Source organism: Pantherophis guttatus, chromosome 1, assembly GCF_059756535.1.
Source record: "Pantherophis guttatus breed Tessera chromosome 1, ASM5975653v1, whole genome shotgun sequence".
NCBI lineage: Eukaryota > Metazoa > Chordata > Lepidosauria > Squamata > Colubridae > Pantherophis > Pantherophis guttatus.
Genome location: NC_142063.1, coordinates 98,972,321 through 98,995,628, shown reverse-complemented (window position 1 = coordinate 98,995,628; position 23,308 = coordinate 98,972,321). Strand labels below are relative to the sequence as shown.

At 36.6% G+C, this 23,308-nt stretch overlaps 3 protein-coding genes, 1 long non-coding RNA gene and 2 other non-coding genes across 20 annotated transcripts in view; 2 read left to right on the top strand and 4 right to left on the bottom strand.

Annotated features, from left to right (window-relative positions):
• The window catches only part of TRIM66 (tripartite motif containing 66), a 59,765-nt gene extending 58,011 nt beyond the window's left edge, over positions 1-1,754 (bottom strand). For all 3 annotated transcript variants that reach the window (XM_087879129.1, XM_034417026.3, XM_087879137.1), the window contains exon 1: positions 447-1,754. The gene's annotated coding sequence lies outside the window, so the exon portion shown is untranslated. The remainder of the gene's footprint in view (positions 1-446) is intronic.
• A 220-nt stretch (positions 1,755-1,974) lies between these two features.
• LOC117665303 (uncharacterized) lies at positions 1,975-4,448 on the top strand. Its single transcript, XR_015729969.1, has 2 exons — positions 1,975-2,109; positions 4,337-4,448. It is a non-coding gene; the product is annotated as an uncharacterized LOC117665303 (long non-coding RNA).
• LOC117666189 (small nucleolar RNA SNORA3/SNORA45 family) lies at positions 3,021-3,152 on the top strand. Its single transcript, XR_004591666.1, has one exon. It is a non-coding gene; the product is annotated as a small nucleolar RNA SNORA3/SNORA45 family (small nucleolar RNA).
• Positions 4,449-6,954: 2,506 nt separating the features above from the next.
• Positions 6,955-12,482, bottom strand: RPL27A (ribosomal protein L27a). Of its 2 annotated transcripts, XM_034417031.3 has the most exons (5): positions 11,890-12,482; positions 11,249-11,312; positions 9,136-9,211; positions 8,076-8,250; positions 6,955-7,141 (listed from the first exon to the last, which is right to left on the bottom strand). In XM_034417031.3, exons 1-5 carry the CDS (start codon positions 11,890-11,892, stop codon positions 7,013-7,015), a joined length of 447 nt encoding a protein of 148 aa, XP_034272922.1. In that variant the 5' UTR covers positions 11,893-12,482; the 3' UTR covers positions 6,955-7,012. The 2 variants fall into 2 exon arrangements, with proteins under 2 accessions (XP_034272922.1, XP_087735280.1); XM_087879154.1 differs by lacking the exon at positions 11,890-12,482.
• LOC117666190 (small nucleolar RNA SNORA3/SNORA45 family) lies at positions 8,707-8,836 on the bottom strand. Its single transcript, XR_004591667.2, has one exon. It is a non-coding gene; the product is annotated as a small nucleolar RNA SNORA3/SNORA45 family (small nucleolar RNA).
• A 2,841-nt stretch (positions 12,483-15,323) lies between the features above and the next one.
• The window catches only part of DENND2B (DENN domain containing 2B), a 152,216-nt gene continuing 144,231 nt past the window's right edge, over positions 15,324-23,308 (bottom strand). For all 12 annotated transcript variants that reach the window (XM_087879085.1, XM_087879075.1, XM_087879070.1 and 9 more), the window contains 5 exons: positions 22,492-22,533; positions 21,058-21,169; positions 19,272-19,511; positions 16,446-16,532; positions 15,324-16,117 (listed from right to left, as the gene is read on the bottom strand). In XM_087879085.1, the coding sequence (XP_087735211.1) occupies positions 16,083-16,117; positions 16,446-16,532; positions 19,272-19,511; positions 21,058-21,169; positions 22,492-22,533 (516 nt within the window). In that variant the 3' untranslated portion in view covers positions 15,324-16,082. The remainder of the gene's footprint in view (positions 16,118-16,445; positions 16,533-19,271; positions 19,512-21,057; positions 21,170-22,491; positions 22,534-23,308) is intronic.

The window sequence follows — 23,308 nt, the reverse complement described above, 5'->3', positions numbered from 1 at the left end:
AAATCTGGATAAACTCATGCTATGCTGAAAAGTATACTAATAGGGTCACACAATAAGTGCTTTTAGGCAAAGTCTAAAAGGTCTTTAATTCAAATAACTACAGAGGAACATGACAGCATAAATAGGAGAAGATCAGGAGCAAAAAAGTACCATTCTACAAACACATCTTACTACATTAATGAGTTTTTAAAAAAATATTACATTGTAGAAATAAATAACGTTATAAAGTACTTACAAATATCTCTGGTTAATCAACTAAAATCTACAAATGTTATATTTAATCATTACATGGATTAAAAGTAATAATAACAACACTGTTTATTGGGGAAAGACAGGTTTCCAGAAATTAATGCATCTTCAAGTTACCTCAAATAAACCTGGAAGATTTTTTTTAAAAAAACCACACCGTATTGTTAAAAATTACAATTACAATCATGTGCACCTACCTGAACATAAGTACCACTGTATTATTAGGGCTTATTCCTGAGTAGACACATATAGGTTTGTATCATGGTGTAGGTATCATACAGAAGTAGTACAATAGAATAACTGAACATCTTAAGGTACCACTATTAGCATCAGGCTCTGTTTCTGTTGCCTGTATAAGTGCTTTCCCTCTCCATCTGTCCTTGGCAGGAATTTTGAGCCCTTTCAGAGACATTCCGATTAATCTTTCTGATGTCCTCCATTTACCATCTTCCATTTACCATTGCTATATGGTAGGTTTTTTGCTAATTCTTCATATACTTGCATCACTTCTCCAAAGTATTTAAGTTTGTTTGCTAATTGTTGTCTCAAGTATCAGTGCATTTCTCCCAGGATCAGTTCATTGGCTCTTTTTGCAAACCATGCAAAACTTTGTAACCAAATCCTGACAGAATATTCTTTCTCAAATGGAAAAATAATATTTGACCTATTTTAATGTTAGTTGCCATGCAATCATTTTCGCTTGTGAGCTTCTTGCCACTGAATTCCTTCCTAAAATTAATTCCATTACTATTCCACAGAATTCCAAGAAAACTATCACCTTCTCTTCATCATAAACTGTAAAATAATTAAGGATGGATGCTTGCCTTTGGTTTAATATTTAATGCATATTGTATAATTTTCATTGAACAGATGCAGAATCAAGCATATTTAAGGCTAAGCAAAAAAAACACCCTTTTTCTAGAAAAAAACTCATTTCAAGTTTACTATTCATATCCACATCTGAAGTACTGGAATTTATTCTGATTGGTTCCGATTCCAATTATCTGGGGGTCAATTTTTTGATGCATCAATAATCCCATTAGTAACCATTACTAAAAAAAAAAAAATCTCAGCAAGCCACATGCAGACTTCTGTGTAATGCTGTTATACAGTTGTTTTTTGAATCAATGGTAACATTCTTTGCAAGTTCAGAGCAACAGAATATTAAAATCCTGAACAAACACGTTTCAGTAGTTTCCTAGATGAACAGCTACGACAGTATTTGCAGCAAATACGACCAAAAAAGCTAAGAAAGTTAAGGAGCCTCAAGCCTCCTTGCTATATTTTCAAAATACAGAGCTTGTTATAAACCTGCTCATGTTAACCGAATAACATGCTCCTTGTAGCTTTTCGTTTTATTTCGCAAATAACAAATCATCGTAAAAAAAAAAAATCTGCCATGCGCAGTTTAGTCAGAATTGTATATTTATAAATTCAACTAAACGACGAGCAACCGCTAACAAAGTTGGAGCTCAACCTCTCGCCTCAAAACAGCTGCTTTGTATTCTCCCACGTGACTTCTCCGATCAAATCAAAAATGCCTGCTCAGAGCGCGCGATGACATCATTGTTATTGAAAGAGAGAGAGAGAGAGAGAGAGAGAGAGGGGCGGAGTCTCGAGACCAGCATAGTACAACCTTAAGGACGCCATGGGGAACGAACGTCTCTAATTTCTACCATAGAGTTATCGAGGGCTAGCACGGACCATAGCTACTACCGGCGTTTTCCGGCCGTTATCGGATGTTGAATGGCTATGTTTCCCTTTCCCGCGTCTTTTCTCCGAGAGCATGCTGGGAAACGTTATTAAAGAAACACGTCTTCCGTTTCATTGGTCTTTCCTGTTCAGCGCTCGACGAAGATGGTAAGTCTCGCCAGGGGCTGTTAGGGGGAAAGCAAGTAAGCAGCGTCGGTTGGTTTTATTTAATTCTAAAAAAAAATAAAAATGGGTGGTATTACGTTATGCACGGAAAGCTAAAACAACACCTTAGGACTATCAAGTCATACCTATGGTAGGGTGGAAAATATATTATTTTTAAAAAAATATTTAAATGAGGTCAATTACAAATTAAATTTTGCGCTTCTGCAGAAAAAGAAATAGCGATGGCCAAAATATTGGGTTTTCAGAACGATTTCCAAGATTCAGCCTAAACCTGTAGACTCGGGGCAGCGTAGTGTTGCACACAAACTTTTTATATCCTTTTTTCCCCCAAACCTAAACATGTACAATATTCCTGCATTTCTACTGCTTTGACAAAAGCTAGTGTATATTAATTTTTGGTCAGTTTCTTTTGAACGCTGCAAATAATAATACAGTCATAATATGTACCAGGGTGGATAAAAATCAATATTTTTTTTAAAAAAATCAAAATCAGATTTTTTTTATTTAAATCGGATTTTTTGATTTAAATCGGATTTTTTTTATTTTTATCGAATTTATTTTAATAAAAAACTTTTGGGGTAAAAATCTATCGTAAGATAGTTTTCTATTTAAGATACATAAATAATTTAGTTTATTCAGCATGAAATGGAACTTAGGTAGCATGAGGCTGTATATTCTGCAACCCTGGGACTCAGTGAGTCAACAGTGATCAAAAGGAGTAGCAGAGATGACAGTTGCTCTTTAAAAATTATGATTTAAATCGAGTTGATTTAAATCAAGCCTTTTTACTAGTGATTTAAATCAACTCGATTTAAATCAAATCCACCCTGATATGTACCATAAATACGGATGGAATTAATCTTATTATGCTGATCAGCAAGAAATAATTTGTGACCGAGACTAGAGTCACATCTAGATGCCATCAGTCGTCATGGTGTGCTATAGTCCTCGAAGAATAACGACTGACCTTTATTCACTGACTCTGTGATTCATTAGCAGACTCAGCTGCCAGGTTGGTAACATGGTATGAATTACAACAAACTTTCACTGTATTGCTGGAGATAGGAGATAGCTTGTGATGGACATGGTAGTTCTGATGAAAGTAGCATACAATTAACATTTAAAAACAAAATAGAGAGCAAAAGGGACAGACCTATTTTGCTTTCTAAAAGAAACAAATTCTTCAAAAAGGGAATAAAAGACTAGAACTACTAGTATTTAGTACTAGTACTAAATACTAGTACTAGTAATATTAGTACTAGTAATAACATAACTATTATGTTATTTGTAAATAAATTATAAAAAGCAATTGCTTGGTAGTGAGATAACTCAATTATGTTCTAAAATGGGTTTGACTCATACCTGAAATTGTGCCCCAAAACATGGATAATTAGTTGATTATTGTATTCTATGAGCTATTATAATTATTTCAGATGTTTTCAATTGGGCATTGATTTTTGATTTTCCCCTTTCATATATTTTTAAACTTACTGTAGTTAGCAAATTTTAAAATTCTCTTATCAGTCAGTCAGGATTTGCCTAATCCTATGTTTGTGTAGAATTCTCCATAGGATTACAGAATCTAGATTGTCCGATGTATTTCTGTAGATATTAACATATCAGGTTTTGTTAGATTTGTTACATTGTTTGGCAAACAGTAAGTTAAATCTTTTCTTTCCATGGAGCTAGAGTTGCATTGCGATATATTTAGCTGTGCTATGATTCCTGTAGGAAGACTACTAATCTTAATTCATTGCTTATACACACCTTTTGGTCCCCTCTGCACAGCAGCCGTCAACATCCCCAGGGTTGGGGCTGAAGTAAGAGGCTGAGAGCCTTCAGCAGGCTCATCCAGCCTCAGCGCCACCACTGCCACTGAGAAATGCCACCCAATTCCCCACACTCCAGCCAACCATGCTAGCATCATTGTGCAAAGCCCCAGTTGCCCCGCCACTATGTTCTGGATTCCTAGCTTTACCTTTCCATTAACCCAACCATTTTTCTCCCGCCTGTTCATGAGGCCCTATTTGGAGAGAGTAGTCCATGTGGCTTGAGAAAAGCAGCCCCAGGAAGAAGGCCCGGTGTAGCTGGTAAAAGATAAGGTTTACTGTTTTGGTAATTGAAGAGAGGCTGCTGCATTGCTATAGACTAATAGACACAACAAGCCTGATTATAGATTCAATACTGACTTTTGATATATTTTTTTCAGGGTTACTACAGAATTGGTGGAAAGAAGAAGGTGCTTTAATAATTGATTACAGAATTCATCTGCAGCTGACAAAGTGATGTTTATATTTCAATAAAAATATATAAAAACCAAAGCCGATTGATTTCTGCTTAATTATTTGGGCATCAGATTTTGAGGGGTGAAATGAAATTCCCAAGTTCTACAACTTCAATTGGCAATATCCTGTATTTATATAGTAAGATGATGTGACTTATTAATTAAAAGACATTTTTATTTATTATGGAGAACCAGTTTGGTGTAGCGGTTTAAGGCATCAAGCTAGAAACTTTGAGATCATGAGTTCTAGTACCGCCTCAGGCACAAAGCAAACTGGGTGAACCTGAACCATTTTCTCTCCCTCAGACCTAGAAAGGAGGCAGTGAGGAATGGATAGAAGAAACTGCAAAGTTCAAAGCTTGTAAAAATATTTTTAAAAGTTTCAAATGGGAAAAAACCGTACAAGGTTCAACTAGGTTTTTAGTTGTTAATTTCAATGGTAGTGAGAGGGAATGCTTATCAGAGATGCAGATTACATGAGTTAAGATAGCTGATAGTCTAGAAGAAAAGCAAAATTTTAAATTAGATGTATGGGTTGAAAGTAAGTTACCTACTGAACATGTAAATAGCCCTGCAGTCAGATCAAATCTTTCTCAGTTCACCATTTTCTCATGGCCAACCATTTGCCTCGGGTGGTTACAAGCATTTGGTGATACCCCGTTTTCTGCAATGGTTCCCCTGAAATTAGTATTTGGAAGTGTGCTACCTTCAATCTTAAGAGTCTGTCTTCCAGACTAATAGCCCTTGCTTTTCATGAATGAACTCCGCTCTCTTACAGACTCGGGATAGTCTTGTAATAATGAATTTCCCAAGTTAGTAGGGCACAGCAAGAACTGCTTTGTTCTGTCCCAAAACACCAAATACTAGACATTTCAGTGTGAATGCCCTGCCTTTATTCCAATAGATTTTAACATTCTAGCATTTTCCTCAACAAAGATGTTCTACCCGCTTGACAAGTACAGTGCTTTAGTTAAGGAAATCTGCAGATATAGGATGGGGGTTACTTGGCTTGGCAATAGTATCTGCAAAAGGATCATAAAAGTAATGTTACAGTGCAACTGCAAAAAGGCAGCTTTTTTTCCTTCCATCAATAGAATTATAATTTTAAAATTATAGAAAATTAATTGCCCTTTGTATTCTGTACTGGTCTGCTTGCCACCTGTAATATTCTTACATTCTGGGCACATCACACTGGGTCCATATCCCTAATTACCTAGTTGTATTTTTCTAATGGTCTCTCAACAGACACCAACTGGCCCAAATCATTTTTTTGGAATAGTATGCAACACCTTTGGCCAGAAAGTGCTAGTGTCTCACACATCATTTTTTTCCCCATAATCTGATAGATTACACTGCATTTATATTTTCTTACAAAACTTGTTATAGCAAATTCCTATTCCTTCCAATCTTAGTAATTGTTTTTATTTTCCCGTCTTAGTCTACAATCTATTACTATAAATTTAAAAGTATGTTCTACACCAAATTCCTGTTTGTAGTCCCATCTTAACTTTTTCAGCCTTGCCTTTTCTTCCCACCACCAAGTCTTCAGTTCTTGCCCATTCTGTCCATTTGAATGTGAAAATGCTTTTTTGCTCTTCTGGATTTGTGAATAGATTTTCTGTCCCCCACCCATTTCTGGAACAAATCTGAATTCTGCTTCTGAGCTGCTGCACACTAGACTTGCAGGCCAAGACTTGCTCTTCCCACTCAGCTCCCTCAGCTAGCCTTGTAGTTTTCTTTTGCGTAGAAAGAGTGCTGCCGAGATGTTGCCTTTTGTGTTTTCCCACTTCTGTCAACTCCTAAACTTGACTCCTTTCTTGCTTTCTGTCCCATTTTATGAGACATCTCTAAGGAAGGTGGTATCATTTTAACCCTCCTTCCCATGCACCATCAAAATCCGATCTCAGGAGAGAAATGCCTGAGTGAAGTGTTCATTCTTGCACACATCACTAGGTTCTTCCCCATTAACTAGGCAGATAGAGGTGGCTACAGCTGGACTATTGTCAAGACATTTGATGTGCCTTAGCTGTATTCATACTTATTTCAGCTTCTCCAAGGGGTAGATGTAATCCTACCCAACACTGACAACATAGGGTTTAAAATAAGTTGGGGTGTCTCCTACTGCCGCAAAATGTTTATATAATATTTAGAAGAAAATAGCAATGGATAATTGGAAGTGGAACAAAATCCCATGTTAAAGGATTGTGGGAATTATTTTTATTGAGAAGATTGTTGTGATGCAAATACAACATTTAAATTCTAGGGACAATATATAAATGACTGGTCAATTTTCTATTACCCCACAATGCAAGATAATTAACATGGAATATTCTGCCTTAAGCACTGGAAAAAACATCCTAATTATAGTTTTGATAGTGGAATCAATTAACTAGGGAAGATGTGGTTTCCTAGTTCCTCAATAACTCAAATCTGGAAACTGGATTGGTGGCCTAAATGTTATCTTCCAGTTCTACAAGTCCTCTCAAAATCAACTTTCTAGTGTTGAATATAATTGTGAGAATATTCTGATGAAAAATCATTCCAACATTTGAAATAGTTTATTCATGCCTGTGATTTGAGTTTGCATACATATAGAAACATTTATGCCACTAGAACACAGGCTCCTCCAACTTCCTTGATTTTCTCTTCTGCTCTTCGGCTGAAGAATTTTGCTTTCACAATGACAGGCTGCTTGGGCAGCTTTCCTTTGCCCAGGACTTTGTAATACCCCTGGAAAATATCAAAACACAAGCTTTCAGTTAACATGTAGTTTCTTGGAGTCATTACTCATAGAGTCAATAAAATTGACAGGTGTTTTTAAATATTGTATATAAATTCTCATAATTGACGCCTTTATGGATTTAATGGGAGGGGGAAGCACTGATCAGCAGTCCTCTTTAGCTTGTGTATACAATTTACTGAAAGGCTGACCATCCAAGACCAAAGCACTACATGACAGGGTAAGCTCCCACCTTGCCCCAGCTCCTGTCCACCTATCAGTTAGAAAGCAAACAAATGCAAGTAGATAAATAGGTACCACTTTGGTGGGAAGTTAAGAGCATTCTGTAAATCTCGGCGTATAGTCATGGACCATGGAAGAGTCTTTGATAATGCTGGTTCCCTCAGCTAGATGAACACTGCCCCCTAGAGTTGCAGACGGCTTGACAAGGGAAACCTTTATCTTTTATAGCATAATTCTATTTGAGTAAGCATACTGTCATTTTACTCAATTTCACTTTAGTTTAACATGACTATTAAAGTCCCAAATTTGTATTCTCTTCATCAAAATCTTGAAAGATAATGATATTTTAATTTGAAAAATCATATAACTGAGATGTTTGGACTTCGCCTTAATCAAAACTGAGTAGCTATGACTGTTTGTCCCCCACCCCACGGGTTGGGGATGTTTTCATCACTGACATCACTGGTATTGGATAAGGTTACTCTTCTCCATTTAAGACTGATGCACAACTTGGATGGGCCTCTTGGATTCACAGGTATTGGTTCATGGCAGCTATGGCCAGAAGATCCTTTACATTAGCCTATCTTGTGCACCGGATGTACCCTTCCCTTTTGAATTGTATATTTTAATGTTGTAAGTTGCTCATGTACTGGAATAGGCAAACATAATAGGAATTTTCAAAAAACAGATGACCTCACTTACAGAGCGTACAACATCAATAACTGGAGCTAGTCCTGCTGGATTTTTCGCATAATTCAGCCTTGTCTGCTCACTAACAAGCGTCCAGAGCTTATCCAGATTCACTGTCGGGCAGAAGTGTTGGTTCTTTTTCAAGTGATAATGTCTCATACCAACCTTTCCAAAATAACCAGGGTGGCTAGGGGAAAAAAATTACATGCAAAGTAAATTTACTGGCCAATGCATTATGATACTCACTGGTAACCTTAACTAGAAAATACAAAAGACATCCATTCATCATCTAATTTATTGGCCACCCGTCTTACCTCAGGGTATTCTACAATATACTTTATAGAAGGAATGCCTTTTGTCTTCAGTTCATGACTTAATGTCATAATAAATCAGAAGATTTATTGAAGAACTTAGTTCAACGCATAAAATCTAATTATATTAATATGGTTATTACAAACTCATTCCCTGTACTCAATACTATTCCCCTCCATCTACTATGCCTAGATGCCATTTCTATTTCCAAGCAGAAATACCAGGATCCATCAATGGCAAGGTATAAAAATGTTGTTGTAACAGGGAAGAACAATGGCTAGTTACATCATTTCATTTTAGAAAACATGTAATTTCTTAACCATTTAGAGCCTTCTGTTACTAACCTGGTGGCTGACTGTGTTGGGAAAGAGACAGTCAGTGAATAAAGGTCAGTTGTTACTCTCTGAGTACAATAGCACACCATGATCACTGCAGTACCAAGATGTGACTCTAGTCTCAGCTATTTGTAAGTTACTTCTGACAATGAATTATAAATGACAATTGCAGTCCTAAACATTGTATTAAAACAGTTTCCCCCAATTTTTAGATGTGTTGAACTGGGCAATTTCCATCACCTATCCAGAAAACTCAAATAGTGGGTAAGTATCAGAGGACTGTATACAGCTTTGTTTCAGGTAGGTAACAAAATGTATCCAGGATATGAAAGCTGATCTTGGTTCATAACGTAGAACTGCTCTTTTTATTACACAAAACTAAAATACAAAAGGCAGTTGTGAGATAAAAAGGAAAAGTAGCTTACTATTTGTCAAAGTTAATTCTGTGGTGGTGCATACCGCCAGCATTTCCACGGCCTCCTGGATGTTTTCTGTGTTTGCCTATGACAAACAACAAAAGCCATTAATTGGAATTTAGTCTAGAAAAGTTATTCCGTCTCGAATACTACTTAATGTGTTAATTTTAGCCTTTTTTAAATGCAGGAGTGTTCAACCTTGGCAATTTTTAAGACTTCCCATGCTGGCTGGGGATTTCTGGAAGTTGAAGTCTGCAAGTCTTAAAAGTTGCCAAGGTTGGACACACATTTGTTTTAATGTAATAATTATCCTTTAAGTTTCATTCTAATAAATCATGTAGATACTTTGAATCTGCAGATAACAAGCAATCACTGTCACAGATGTTGAAAACTTGGAATATCTAGACAGAACTGTTTTTGTGTCTTGCCTTTGAGACTGATTATTAACCCTTCTTCAGGGAAGATAGTACAAATACCAAATATGTCACATGAAGATGTTATGCAAGCCAATCTACATCAATAGTCAAATTCAACATAAATCTTGGCAGCCAAAGATGGAAGCTTATGGCCTTTTGAAGTTAGTGTTGTCAGCATAGATAATGCTTATTTCTACTGATTCAACAGCATCTAGAACATGAAATTTCTATTCTGATATAGATGATGTTGCCATCTTCACTAAGAGAAGCTTAACTGTGAATTATTCCTTGCTTTTTGGTAACCTCTGTTCTAATCTTCATATACTAAAAGCAAGTAAATATACTAAAAGCAAAGAGCTGCTGATTCTGTTCTACAGAGGAATTATTGAGTCTGTCATCTGCACCTCTAGAACTGTCTGGTTTGGCTCTGCAACCAAACAAGACAGACACAGACTTCAACGGATAATTAGAACTGCAGAAAAAACAATTGCTAACAACCTGCCTTCCATTGAGGACCTGTATACTGCACGAGTCAAAAAGAGGGCTGTGAAAATATTTAGACCCCTCGCATCCTGGACCTAAATTGTTTCAACTTATACCCTCAAAACAACACTATAGAGCTCTCCACATCAAAACAAGACACAAGGACAGTTTTTTCCCAAATGCCATCACTCTGCTAAACAACTAATTCCCACAACACTGTCAAATTAACTACTAAGTAATAGTATTACTATTCTTCCTTCTCATCCTTACTAGTACCTATCTTTTCTCACTTATGGCTATATTCATGTTGCTTGTATCTTTATAACTTATATTGTTTTTATTGTTTCCTAGTATGATTTGATTGCTAATTAGTATCCTATGACTATCACTAAGTGTTGTATTTTATGATTCTTGATGAATATATTTTATTTTTTCTTTATGTACTCTAGGAGCATATGCACCAAACACAAATTCCTTGTGTGTCCAATCACACTTGGCCAATAAAGAATTCTATTCTATTCTATATCTGCTGTTCTCTTTATGTATATATAAAACTGTAGCAGCAAATTTACCTAATTATACTGCATTAATTGCACTAATCTGCACAGCATTTTCAGGGCTGCAATCCAAAATAACCTTCTGATGTCATTTGTTAAATTATTACTTGACTTCTGAGTAAATATTTTCACAATTAAAAATGTCCACTAAATAGGGTATTACAGACAAAATCAGACAATGCTACTACTGCAATAAAAGTATTATAAGATAGAAGCCAGAACATTCATCTCAATAATTTAAAACCCTGCAACTCTCAAGGCAATACATTCTGAACATGAACAAAATATCCTACCTCATCAGAAGCAAAATAAGGTGCAAATCTGTTTTTCAAAAGAAGAAATCAAAGACCTACATTGATCTATATTTTGAGTGCTCTTTATCCTAACATTCTTAGATGATAGCAATACCAAATAGGGCATTTGATATTTGTTACAAATTTAAGCATTCATATGATAACTCACCTCAGTAAATTCCGTAATTTTTCCATACAACAAACTGTTACTATGCATTGTTTAGCTAAAGTAATAATATAAAAACAATTCAAAAAATGTGTGTGTGTGTGTGTGTGTGTGTGTATTTCCCAGGATTTCTAATTTCATAGCATGAGGGAGAAAAAACATCTGTATTTTCAAAATTTCCAAAACTTTTATATCACTAGTGCTTACCAATACGTCCGTGGCCATGACTGACGTGCCCCCTTAGTTTCCTTGTCTTCCTCAGTCTGGAAGGCTTAAAAATGTAAAAACAACAAACTTGGTTATAATGCACCCTACTTTTTGAAATCCCCTCCCTTTATTTCGCCCAACTCTGCGGAAGGTTCTCTACAATCTTTACACAAAGAAACCAAATTTTTGCATTGGGTCTGCTTCACTGATTATTTAGGGGTTTTTTATTTTAAAAAAATGTAGGAAAAACCAGAGGAAAGTTGCTGTTTTAGTGGTGGCAGACAGGCGACTCTTCGATCACTTTCTTTCAGAGAATGGTGGGCTTCGATTCAACCCCAACAAATAATTAAACCCAAACCCAACAAAATTAAAACTGGGCCGAGTCAACGTCTTCTTGTCGCTCCCGTCCTTCCATGTAAATCTAACGACGGTCGCCTTCCCCCCCACCAGCCCAGCCCTCCGCCGGGGAAGTCTCCCGCCCTCAGGGCAACCTCTCCTCGGAATACGGAGAGACATACAGGCAAAGGCCTGGGCAGCCCCGGCAAGAGCAGCAAGCGAAACCCGCGCGGCGTCTCCCTGTCCCGAAAAAAAGGGGCCAGAAACCCCCGAGCCCGAGACTAACCACGTTGCTCCCGACCTACCATCTTGCTCGATCGGCGACAAAAAGAACGAAGGAAGTTGGAAGCAAGGTCTCGCGAGATTTCGTGTCCCCCTCTCGGAAAAGTTCTTTTCTCGCGATCTCTTGAGGAGAAAGAGAGAGAGCGAGAGAGAGAGAGAGAGAGAGAGAAAGGATCTCAAATGATCCCGTTTCCGCTTCCGGTTTTTCCGAAGTGGGGCTTTCTGTAAACTTGGTAGCAATTTAGGAATTTTGAAAGAAGGAAGGCTGTTGTGACAGAATTTTTTTTTTCGTTTCGCTTTCGATAATCCTACCCCGTTTTCCTTCCTGGTTTTTTAAAATAACTTTTTTATGGTGGGGTTGGCTGCCTAAATAAAACACTAACGAAAAAAGTTTGGCATTGGGCATAATTTTAATTTGTTTTATTTATAAATAAGCGCTTCAAAGAAGACGCTCTGTAACAGCTCTGTCCTGCTATTCTTTCAACCCAAGAAATGCGACCCGCTTCTCAAAGGCTGCCTCCCTAAAATAATCCGCCACGGCAGGCGGACATTTCATGGGTATACTATCTAGCCCCTTAATGCAGGGGTCTCCAAACTTGGCGACTTTAAGACTTGTGGACTTCAACTCCCAGAATTCCCCAACCAGCATGGCTGTCTGAGGAATTCTGGGAGTTGAAGTCCACAAGTTTTAAAAGTTGCTAAATTTGGAGAGCTCTGCCCCTAATATAACCCTGATTACTCTTCCACGATGAGGAGTGCTCTATTTCTTGAATTTCTGGCCCTTACACAGCCTTTAAAAGGACAGGAATGTGGGTTCCTCGGAAAGGCTTAGTCAATAATCTGATTTCTCTTAAGGGACTGTAGTTCTACATTAAATAAATCATCTAATCGTGCCCGCTGTGTGATTTTTTTAAATCAATGTCCTCACCTGAGTAAAACAGCAAAAATCCGACTACAGGAATTTAAATCGATTGAACTCTCGCTGTGCCATTTCTCCTTCTGTCCATGTGTGTGAGATTAATGCTCTGCTTGCAGCTCAGGGATACAGTTCTTGTGTTAAAGAGAGACACACAAACACATTCTCTCTCCCTCTGCTTCTCTTGTACAGCATTTTTTAATTATTTTTACTTCTCTTAAAGAACTGGCCTTTCTAAATGTTGAGAGTTTTAAGATATTAACTTTTAACTCCCAGAATTCCCCAGTTGGCCAACTACAGTGTGAACTATTTCATCCATTCCCTGCTGTGGTGTAAACAAGCAACAGTCTACGCTTGCCAGGTTTCTGCCGAGCTTTAGATCGAACATTGTTGAGGTTACAACTCCCCTAAAGCTCAGTAAAACTTGCTTCTGATGAAATGGGTACATAAATGGATGTCTGGCTTTGGCTGTTGCTCTTGTGCAAGTTTAGCAAATTCAATGGCTATATTACCTGTTCTAAAAAGGGAGAGTTAATGCATCACATAACAAAGTGAATCTAAAAAATTTGCCTAAAAGACACTTCTGATTTAAATATGCACACTATGAGAAAGTTGATATCCAAGCATCACTGAGGTGAAATATCTCTGTTAACTCTTATAAGTTGACAGAATTATCAAACTTCCTGGGATCCAGAAGATTCATGCTGCATTCATGTGTAGTTCCAATAGCCTTCTCTCCTCCCTCTCTCACATTTTTAGTTTTCAAAAGTATAGAACTTCAGCCATTGATTTAACAAAGTGGAACTGTCTTTGCTGGATTTCAGAGGTATGTGTTTAAAAAGAAAATAAAAGAATGTATGTATAACCAGTTATGACCAACAAGGACTGGTGGTAATAGTTTTTATAATTAGTTTATAATGCCTTTTCAGGGCATTATATTGCTTTAAAAGGCATATTATACTTCCTTTGAAAACAATGCACTTTAACTAGAGCAGCACTTATAATTGCACAATTGGTTTCCTAAAGTCATCCAAGTTCATTGTTAATGCTGCATTCTGATCTACACTAACCATGTATTTCTCAAATATTTATATTATTTGTATGATCAAGCAGATCATACAAATTAGTCAAATGAGATAAATTGACAGTTGTTTTAAACATGTTAATGATATTGACACAGTTGGCTTTAACATTTTAGTGATATAAAACTACTCAGAAGCTACAGCTGGTGCAAATGTAGCAATCATACAGCAGTGGAGAACTACTGGTTGGCTGGTCATTACTTATAAAGCTTATAAATGGCATGCCACTGGGATATATCAGGACTACAACTACTTTATCAAGTGGGATTCTGCCGATTCCCCAGTTTAAACACTGCATGAAAAAGTGGTTAGACTTAGCTTTGTTTATAGAGAGCCCTGCATTGTAGAAGTTGCTGCTTCTGGAGATGTGTTTGACCCTGACCCTCTGAATTTCTGAAGGCCTTGCAGGGTGAGTGTGGACAGCAATCTGATTTAGCCTTGATATTTATTGTTGGAATTGTTACATTCTTATCTGCTTGTACTACTCTAAAACATCATTTTTGTGATGGGGCAATTTACAAATATTGTGAATAAAGATACCAGTGACTTAAATTTAGATTTAACAGACATTTGGGTGTTGCAGGCCTTCTCGCTCCCCTAATAGTTTTATATATTATGATTTTACTATATATTCATCCATGTATTATGCAATTTATCTGGCTGGAATCCACTGCCAAATAGGTCTATGGCAGGGGTGAAATCTACTTACCTTCCTTACCAGTTCGGAAGTGCACACGCCCCGTGTGCACATCACATGTAAAACCTGCACATGCGCAGAGGATAAAAAACACATTACTTCCTGGTTAGAACCGGGAAGTAACAACCCCCGGGCGGGTGGGCGGAGCCTCGCGCTGCCATCGCTACCAGTTCTCCGAACCATCTGCCACAATTGCTACCGGATCGCCCGATCTGGTCCAAACCAGGAGGATTTCACCCCTGGTCCATGGTATGATCCAGAATGTTACCATTCTGTGATAGGATCCATCTTTGCATTATATTTTACAGCTCCTGAGAATGGCTTGTGACAGGAGGAGCAGTAATAAGAAATTTCATTTTACAAGTCAAAGTGTGCTTGTGATTCATAGGAGCAACTTGTATAATCTATTGTATATGTTATTTTGTCATGACATAGAGGACATCTTTTCAGAGTAAGGATTATTCAAACCAAAGGCTCTTTGAGTTCAGTAGGATTTGCTTGAGGTGTATGATGGATATAGGTTGTTAGGGATTTATATATTAAATCTATATGCTGCTGATCTGATATACTGTCAAGCAACTCTGTGTGGCTTTATAATCCAAACTTGATTTACAGTGCAAACCTGCATATATCTAAACAATAAAAAGTTGTTGAAGTTAGAATAATCCTTTAGTAACCTAGAGTTTTAACCTAAGTAAATCGATTTACCGACAATGAAAACATTTTAGAAGCACATTATTTAAATAGCCAGAATTTGAGAAGTTTTCTGATTATGAAAATCTGACACAAGTATTTACACAATTTATTAGAAATAAAACATACACTAGAAAAGGATGCAATGTATCTAGTCATTTGCTGCCAAGGTGTGGAAAAAACAGATTTCTTCATGTTTAGCAATTATAGTGCAGAGTGCATTGCTATTTACTGACCATCATTCAAAATAACAGATATTTTGGGATTGTGAATCAAGTACCTTACTGCAGAACAAAAGGATATTTTCCTTGAAAAAATGAATTAGAAGAAAAGCTAAAGAAAAATATAAACTCTGTCATATAAAAAATCAGTCCTCTTTCCAATTCTCCCACCCCTGAATTCACCCACTGGTGTTCATTTACTTCCACAGCACAGCCTTAAACAAACATCCTTCAGAGTCAGTGGTTCTGCTGAGACAGTCAGCTGCACATAATTCACCATTCAATTTGCACTAAGCATAACTCAGTCCCTAATTAAGAAAAAAAGCACCTGTTGTTTTTCAGGAATATACAAACATTACCACAGTTGTCTGTGCTCATTACAAAAAACATTGTTAAAGCTTACCGCGCAGCATATTATTTACAAATCTCTACCAAGTACATTATTTTTTCTGGCACACTGTTAAAATTCAATTTGCAGTCACTTAAACATGTGAGCAGCTCATTCTGTGCCCTCCAGCACTAGCATCGGAAGAGCTGCAGGTGGTATTCTGTGTTCTGTGCCCAGTGTCATAAACAGTCTTTCGATCCACATCTCACAGGAAAGGGATTAATTCTTCTTATGAAGAAACTTCATTTTATTTCCTACAATGGCAAAATTGAAAAGGCTCCCATTATTATACATATTAAAAATCAAACACATTTTTAAAAAATGCTACAGTTCCCAATTGGCAATCAGGTTCTAGCTGGTTGGTAAAAATAGATACTCCAGTTTAAGGATTCCTGTCTGTATTATTTAGACTATATAATTCATTCTTAATAAAGAGCTTTTCTTTTAAATCTGCCAATGTGGGTATACTAAGGAAACCTCTAAAGCAGAATATACTTCATATAAGGACTTTTGCCTCTTTGTGCCATATGTATTACAAACCTAGTCTCCAAAATACAAATATTTCAAAGCCAAATTCCTTACCAAGGCCTCGTAGAAATTTATTTACTCCACTTTGTTCAGTGTCTGGAAGTTCTTCCAAATACTGTTCAACCCTCTGTTCAAAAAGACCTGCAGAAAGAGGATCAAAGAGAAAGGGCTGGGTTTTGTCCAAGAAAAAGGAGGATCAAGTCTTAAAGAGTTTTTATTTCTGATGTAGCCTAACAGCCAGCTTTCACCCAGCTTTTATGTTGTTCCACATTGTTTTCAAAGGCTTTTATTTCATTCTGCTATGTATAGAGTTGCATTTTTTTCTTTCATCCATGTTACAAACGTTCTCTGCTTTCAGGATGTATTTTAATTTTCTTAATACAATCGTGCACATTCCATAAACGTCCCAGGGAAAAGGTTTTTTTGCTGAATTCAACATAATATCTGCTACCTTACAAGTCTTGCCTATTACAGAGTATGTCCAGTTAATATGAAGTCTGAAGGCAATGCAATTTCTTCTGCACAGAGCCCCACTAAAATTAATTAAACGTGATAACTCTCATTTGTGGATGATTCTTATAACTGGAAGATGCTGTGAGTGATTAGCTTTTAACAGACCACAAAAGATCTAACGGCTTTGCCTTCATTTCATTTTTTCACTCCCGGGATTTACAGTAGTGTAGTCCAGTGTTTCTCAATCTAGTGCCCTCCAGTTGTTATAGATTACATGCCCCATCATCTCTTGAAATATTGAAACCAGGCTGAGAAATGTTGGCTATAATACACTTACAAACTGACTTTTGTAATTGAGTATCAGAGGGAATAAGGGAATTATAATACCTATTTATTAGACAATCGCTATCCACAGAGTACTTTTCTGTGTGTTCCTTCCCCACAGAGGTTCTGAAATCTAGCTACATTACTATAGGAATACTTGATAAGACACACAAGTGCTTATATTTTTCAGATTATGCTTTTTCACTGATTATAATGTCTACAATGTCTCGATGCCTGGGGGAGAGAGAAAGATGCACAAATTGTGTGCATATTTGAAGCTTACATGGCTTAACCTTCTCATATAATGAGCCTCAATTGTGATCTTTCCAAAAGGCATCAGAAATCTTCCTATTTGTTTCCTTCTCTCATCTAGGAAGCAGATTGTTTCCAAATCAGAGGGAACAACATAAGCCTCCCTTCGATTTTCTAAAGCTTGATTCGTAACTGCACAGCTCAACAGACGGTATTACTATATAAGAAGGAATCTGACACTTCCTTGATCGTTAGCTGTAGTAAAAGCCATAGAACTATACCAAGTGCAAACAGATAATGTAGTTGTTTAAAAGACAAAGGAAATTATCCTCTACATCTTAACTGCCATGTTTTATGCGTCTTATTAATTTACAAGGATCTAATACACAGTTCCTCAGTGATTGATATTGACCCTAAAGGCAGGGTCAATGGGACTATCTAAGAAGTCATTGTTGTTACTATTATTATTTGTAGTACTATTAGTTAAAGTAGTGTTTAGTAAATTATTTAATAAAAGTTTGATGGTCAATGAGCAGTTTGAAATTTCCTGAAGGGGTACATGAACTGAAGAGTTTGGGAACCTCTGATCTAACAGATCTTTCATTCCCAAATTTATCTGCCAACTATATTCTTTGACTAGTTCCATTAGCTTGCTTGGAGCCATGCAATAAAATAGTTATATAAGTTTCTCTATCAAACGCATTAAGTACAAAAAAATATGCTATATGATTCCTTTTAAAATCTGTTAACAAATCCTAAAAAAAAACTTTGTATCCAAAGGTATAATTCTGGCAGTGAAAGTTGGAGTTCTCCAACTCCACTTCATACCATCTATGAAATTGATAAGGTGATACAAGAGTTTTATTTATTCAATTGTTCTCTTGGGGCAATTACAGTTCTTAAATTCAGAGTTGGGTTATTCTCTCTTTTCAATTTTGTGAAGCCACTCAGTGTTGTTTTTTGGAGTTGGGCAGGCCAGAGGATGGATGGATGGATTCAGTGGTGGGATTCAACCGGTGTAACAACTAGTTCACTGGGCGCGCGGTGTGTTTAAAAAAAGCTCTAAAACATGCCTTCTACTTCAGCCCCGGTGAGTAAAACAGCTGAGGCGCGGCAATCTGCTCTGCCATGCCGATCAGCTGGGCTTCAAACACAGGAAATATAGGTCAGTATAGCGCAGGGGCGGGCGGGCCCACCTGATCGTCGGAGCGAACCGGTTCACTCTCAGCTGATCATCAGAGCTACCAGAACACCCGAACCGGTGTAAACCAGTGCGAACCGGCAGAATCCCACCCCTGGATGGATGGATGGATGGATAGATGGCAGATGAACAGACAGTTAAAAAAATAAGCTGCATAAATATGGATGGTGAAGGAGAGTAACAGGAAGTCCTGTCACCTGACTCTAAATCTACTTTTATACAACTGGAACACAGTTCTAAGTAATTCAGAAAATATATCATTTCTAAGAATTAATCCCCTTGTTGCAGCCATATAAAGGCTATAAAATTAAATGCATCTATCACAGTAAGCTAGGATTTACTTTACATTGTTTATTAGTAAATGCTGGTATGCTATAAATGAAACCTAATCCAAAATAAAGCATATTATGGTTTAGCTGAATATATGAATGTACTAAAAATACTTAAAATGCATACACAATGTCTTATCTGAACACAAAAATCCTTAAAAGGTAGGATAGAATTTCTATCTCTATGTTGTTCAAAAATAGCCATCTGGTAGAGTATGCATATGGCTGAAGCAGTTACACATGCCAAATGTTTTGCTCCATGGCTCTCTAGGCAGTCTGAGAGGAAAAAGGCTAGTCTGCAGCTAATAAAACAGGTCTTACCTTTTGCCCTACATTTTCTCAGTTCTCTGTCTTGAATAAAGCCAGCAAACATCTGAGATTCCATAAAAACTTCTAAAAACCGACGGATGCTTTTTGAAGCAACTGATTTGCGGAAAGCCTCCCTCTGGAACACTCGCTCAGCCTTATCATTTTGTGTTAGGAAAAGGGAATAGTGTCCAATGGTCTCCACAAAGAAACGGATGAAAACCTCTGATACTAATCCATTTAAGGTGTTACATTCTTCAAGAAAAAGCGGGAAAAATATTTATTTGCACTATTTGTATACAAAGAGCAAATTATACAAAACATAAAGTTGTAACAACACAATTATACAACCACTCAGCCATAGCTATTTTACCACCCAAATTCAGTCAAAAGACCAACTTGCAGGTGGCTAAGGGGAAAGGTCTGCCTTCAGGATTACATCCCCTGAATTTATTTATTTTTCACATTTTTGAACCACCCATCTGCCTCAGAGAAGGGCTCTAGTCTAATAGGGTTGAACCATCAGAATCCCCACCCTGCAGCCACACAATAAAATGCTGGATTACATTCAAAATTATCTGTTTCCCTGCCCAACTGAAAGTAAATATATTTGCTTTTACGGGCTAAATTATTATGTTAGGAAAAATATTTTTCTTTATTATTAATATATAAGAAGCTGCATTATCTGAATAACTTTTACTATGCTTGTATATACCTAAATATTGGTTTCCTAATCTGTTCCTCACAGCCTTTTTCTCTTCCATTCTTGGTATTCTTCAGCTAAAGATTTTGGGGGGGGGCTGAATATTTTAACAGTGAGAAGGGACAACAATGTTAACTCAAGTATTTATCTTTTTGAGAAACTCCTTCTCTCAAAGGATATTTCATAATAAAATTATTCCATTTGTACTTAATAATAAAAACATATTTTATTTTTAAAAAATTATCAGATTTTAACAATCTAAACAAGCCTGAAAAATGTTGAAGTGATGAAATATGTCATGACTTATTGAATAAACGATGCCATTTTATAGTTGCATCATGAGAGCTGATGCAAATATATAATTTCAATCATTTTTTATGAGTAATGATACATATTCTGTCACTTGCCACCATTCCCACATACATACACTTGCCCATAAATCCCATTATAAGTGCAAACACTGATTTATATTTTGCCCAAAATATTAGAGTTCAGTCCTGCAAGAATTTACTCTGTGCACAATACATGAACCATATTCATGAAAAAAATCACAGTGACAAACTCTACAAAATTAAAAGATGTAGTCATTCAGAGGCTAAGAAATACAAGGAAACACATATATTTTAATATTACCCTTATTTAAAACATTTCTGACATGTGACACAGGTTAAATAATTTTGCTTTGCTAGGAAAGTTTGTTTGCATTAACAAAGCCAACTTATTTGAACTAAACACAGTTGCTCTTTTGCTTCCTTAGGGACTAGTACAGCATCCAATCTTTTAATTAAATTCTTACAACAGAGTAAGTGAGCCAAAAAACAGTCATGGAAATGATTTTTCAGAATGCCTAGGCCTAGATTTTCTGTTCAACCAATGATTAATTATCTGTATTTTGAAACATAATGGGAACAACCATTAAAGATTCCAACTGTTTGCTACAGAACAGTGTATTTTTAATTATGAAAAAATAAAGATTTGTAATAAGGTGGTCAGTTTAAATACAGCTATCTTTGTTTCTCTCCTAGTGTCCAAGGATACATTATTCTCTCTTCCACAAAGATTCTGTTGTAAATAGGATTTCTTCCAAAACTGTCTTACCCTCATCTGATTCACTGTCTGAATCTTGGTTTATCAGATCATTTTTCCTCTCTAGGGCCTGCTCCAGAGCTGCTTGCAATTTCCGAGGCAAAAGTGTGTCTTCATCATCCATCTGAAGGGGAGGAAAGAGACTGCTAGGATTTTATTCTTCCTTTTATATTCCTCTACTATCAAACATTTTTAGAATCAAATGTATTGCAAAATAAATACTAAACGCCTGTACATATGTCAAGAATACAGTGCATATTTTCTTACAAACGAGAATTCATAAAACATACTATTGGGAGGTTATAGTTATTCCGTAGCTCCTAAAATTTCATTCCTTCTAGGTCTATTAAAATCAGCTCACCAAGTGCAAATCTTTTTATCCCTAGAATGACATCTAGGCAGAGGAAGAATGGGAGAACGAGTTGCTTCATGGAGCTTTTTTTTTTTCAAAAAGGATGAATACTGTAGGAACTCTTGAGGAAGGCACAATTCTTTTGTAACAATACTATATTGGCCTCCAAGGGCATTGATTTGTATGGTGATGTCATGATTTAATGGGGTCAGATTTTCAGGTAAGTCTTCAATTTTGCTCCTTATAACTATCTACTGTATAATAGGAATCACTAATACTGTCTTCTTTTGGAGGCAGATTTAAAACAAAACAAAACAGCACCCTAAACTTCTGCAAGTCCATCTGTAAAAAGTGTTGTTAACACACTTCTTCAAGATTCGTTCTCTCCATCTCTCTCTCTCTCACACACACACACTTTCTGGTTAGTCTTCTGGCAACTGCCTGGCCAAGTCCCCACAGTTCTCTTGGCAGAGTTTGGAAGTCCTTGCCTCCTCCTTCCTAGGACTAAAGACAGTGAATGGTCCAAAATCACCCAGTTGTGCCTAAGGTGAGACTAGAACTTATGGCCTCATGCAGGAAGGTTCAATGTCATTTCCTATGCTTTGTCCTGCACTTGATAAAGTTCTGCAGTCTCTGTTCGTGCCTAAATACAAGGTTTAATTGCTCCAGATTGATTAATCTCATCTGAACTATTTTCGTGGCAGTAACCACAACAATGTGTCATGGTTTTAAATGCAGAGGAATGGCAATACATAGCATATCTTGCAAATAATGTGACACAAGATAATCTCATGCCCCCACTATTGCACACTATACAATCTCTTCCCTGATTATGACGGCAGTGTAGCAAAGTACAAGCAAACATGAATATAGAATTCTTGTGTGCTGAATAAGGCAATTAAAAGACAAGATATACAGATTTTGCATTTTCCATGGAAATTACTGAACACATATAAAACCATCACATTTTCTCTTTCTCAGCTGGATGGGAGGGCATTTATAACTAACTCTTACAAATCTATTTTGTAAATTGTAAGGCACTTCTATACAAATAAATATCAAATAAAAGACAAATACAAATAATGTAACAGTACCTGTCTGATGAAACGATCAGACCCAAGGTTCACCATCAAGGCCTACAAGAATTGACACAAAAATCTTTTTGATGATTGGAAGCATTTTGTTGCTACTGAGTGACTGGCTGTCTTGATCAATGAACAAAACTTCTACTTAATACCTGATGGCTCCAACAAATTTATAGCAGAAGCAGCCTAATCTTAGGGGTTGTACAGTTCATGTCTGTCTGTGGTTACTAAGTCAAATATGATAAAATAAATAAAAATGAAAGCCTAAAGCTGTGATCTAAGACAGCAAGTATAGTGCATTGTTATCCCAAACACTATTAGTATTACTTTCAGGAGGAAGCTTACATTTTAGCAGAGAATGTTATGTCCAAAAAGGAAACACTGTGATCAAGAAAAGGAACACTTCATATTAATTTCTATATTCTTCAATTCATTGTATGTGTAAGCAACATGGTGGTATTAAAGTCTTAATTTTGAAACAGAAATCATTGACTCTGGAATCTATTCATATTTGAGAATAACAGAAGGGAAGTATCTGTGTCAAGGAACATATATATGAAGCTCTCAGATGGGTCAGACAAAATGATATAGCTCTCCCTCAGGAGTTATGTGAAAAAAACAACAACCTGATACACAGCTGACTCATGCAGCTTCTCCAAACAAACATTACCAAAGCCTTTAAAGCACTCCACCAAATCTAATAACAAAGAAAGCTACTTTTTTTATCTAGGGAAAAAGCTTGTCAATGACAGCAATTTAATACATTTGAAAACAGAAGGTTAAGAATACAAAAGCTGCCTTACACAGATGTTAGATAACACTGGCT

Coding starts and splice junctions, on each gene's coding strand:
- RPL27A (XM_034417031.3), bottom strand. Junction 8,251..9,135: donor AGAATTAACTTTGACAAATA/GTAAGCTACTTT, acceptor TTTTTCCCCTAG/CCACCCTGGTTATTTTGGAA. Junction 7,142..8,075: donor TTATTGATGTTGTACGCTCT/GTAAGTGAGGTC, acceptor GATATTTTCCAG/GGGTATTACAAAGTCCTGGG.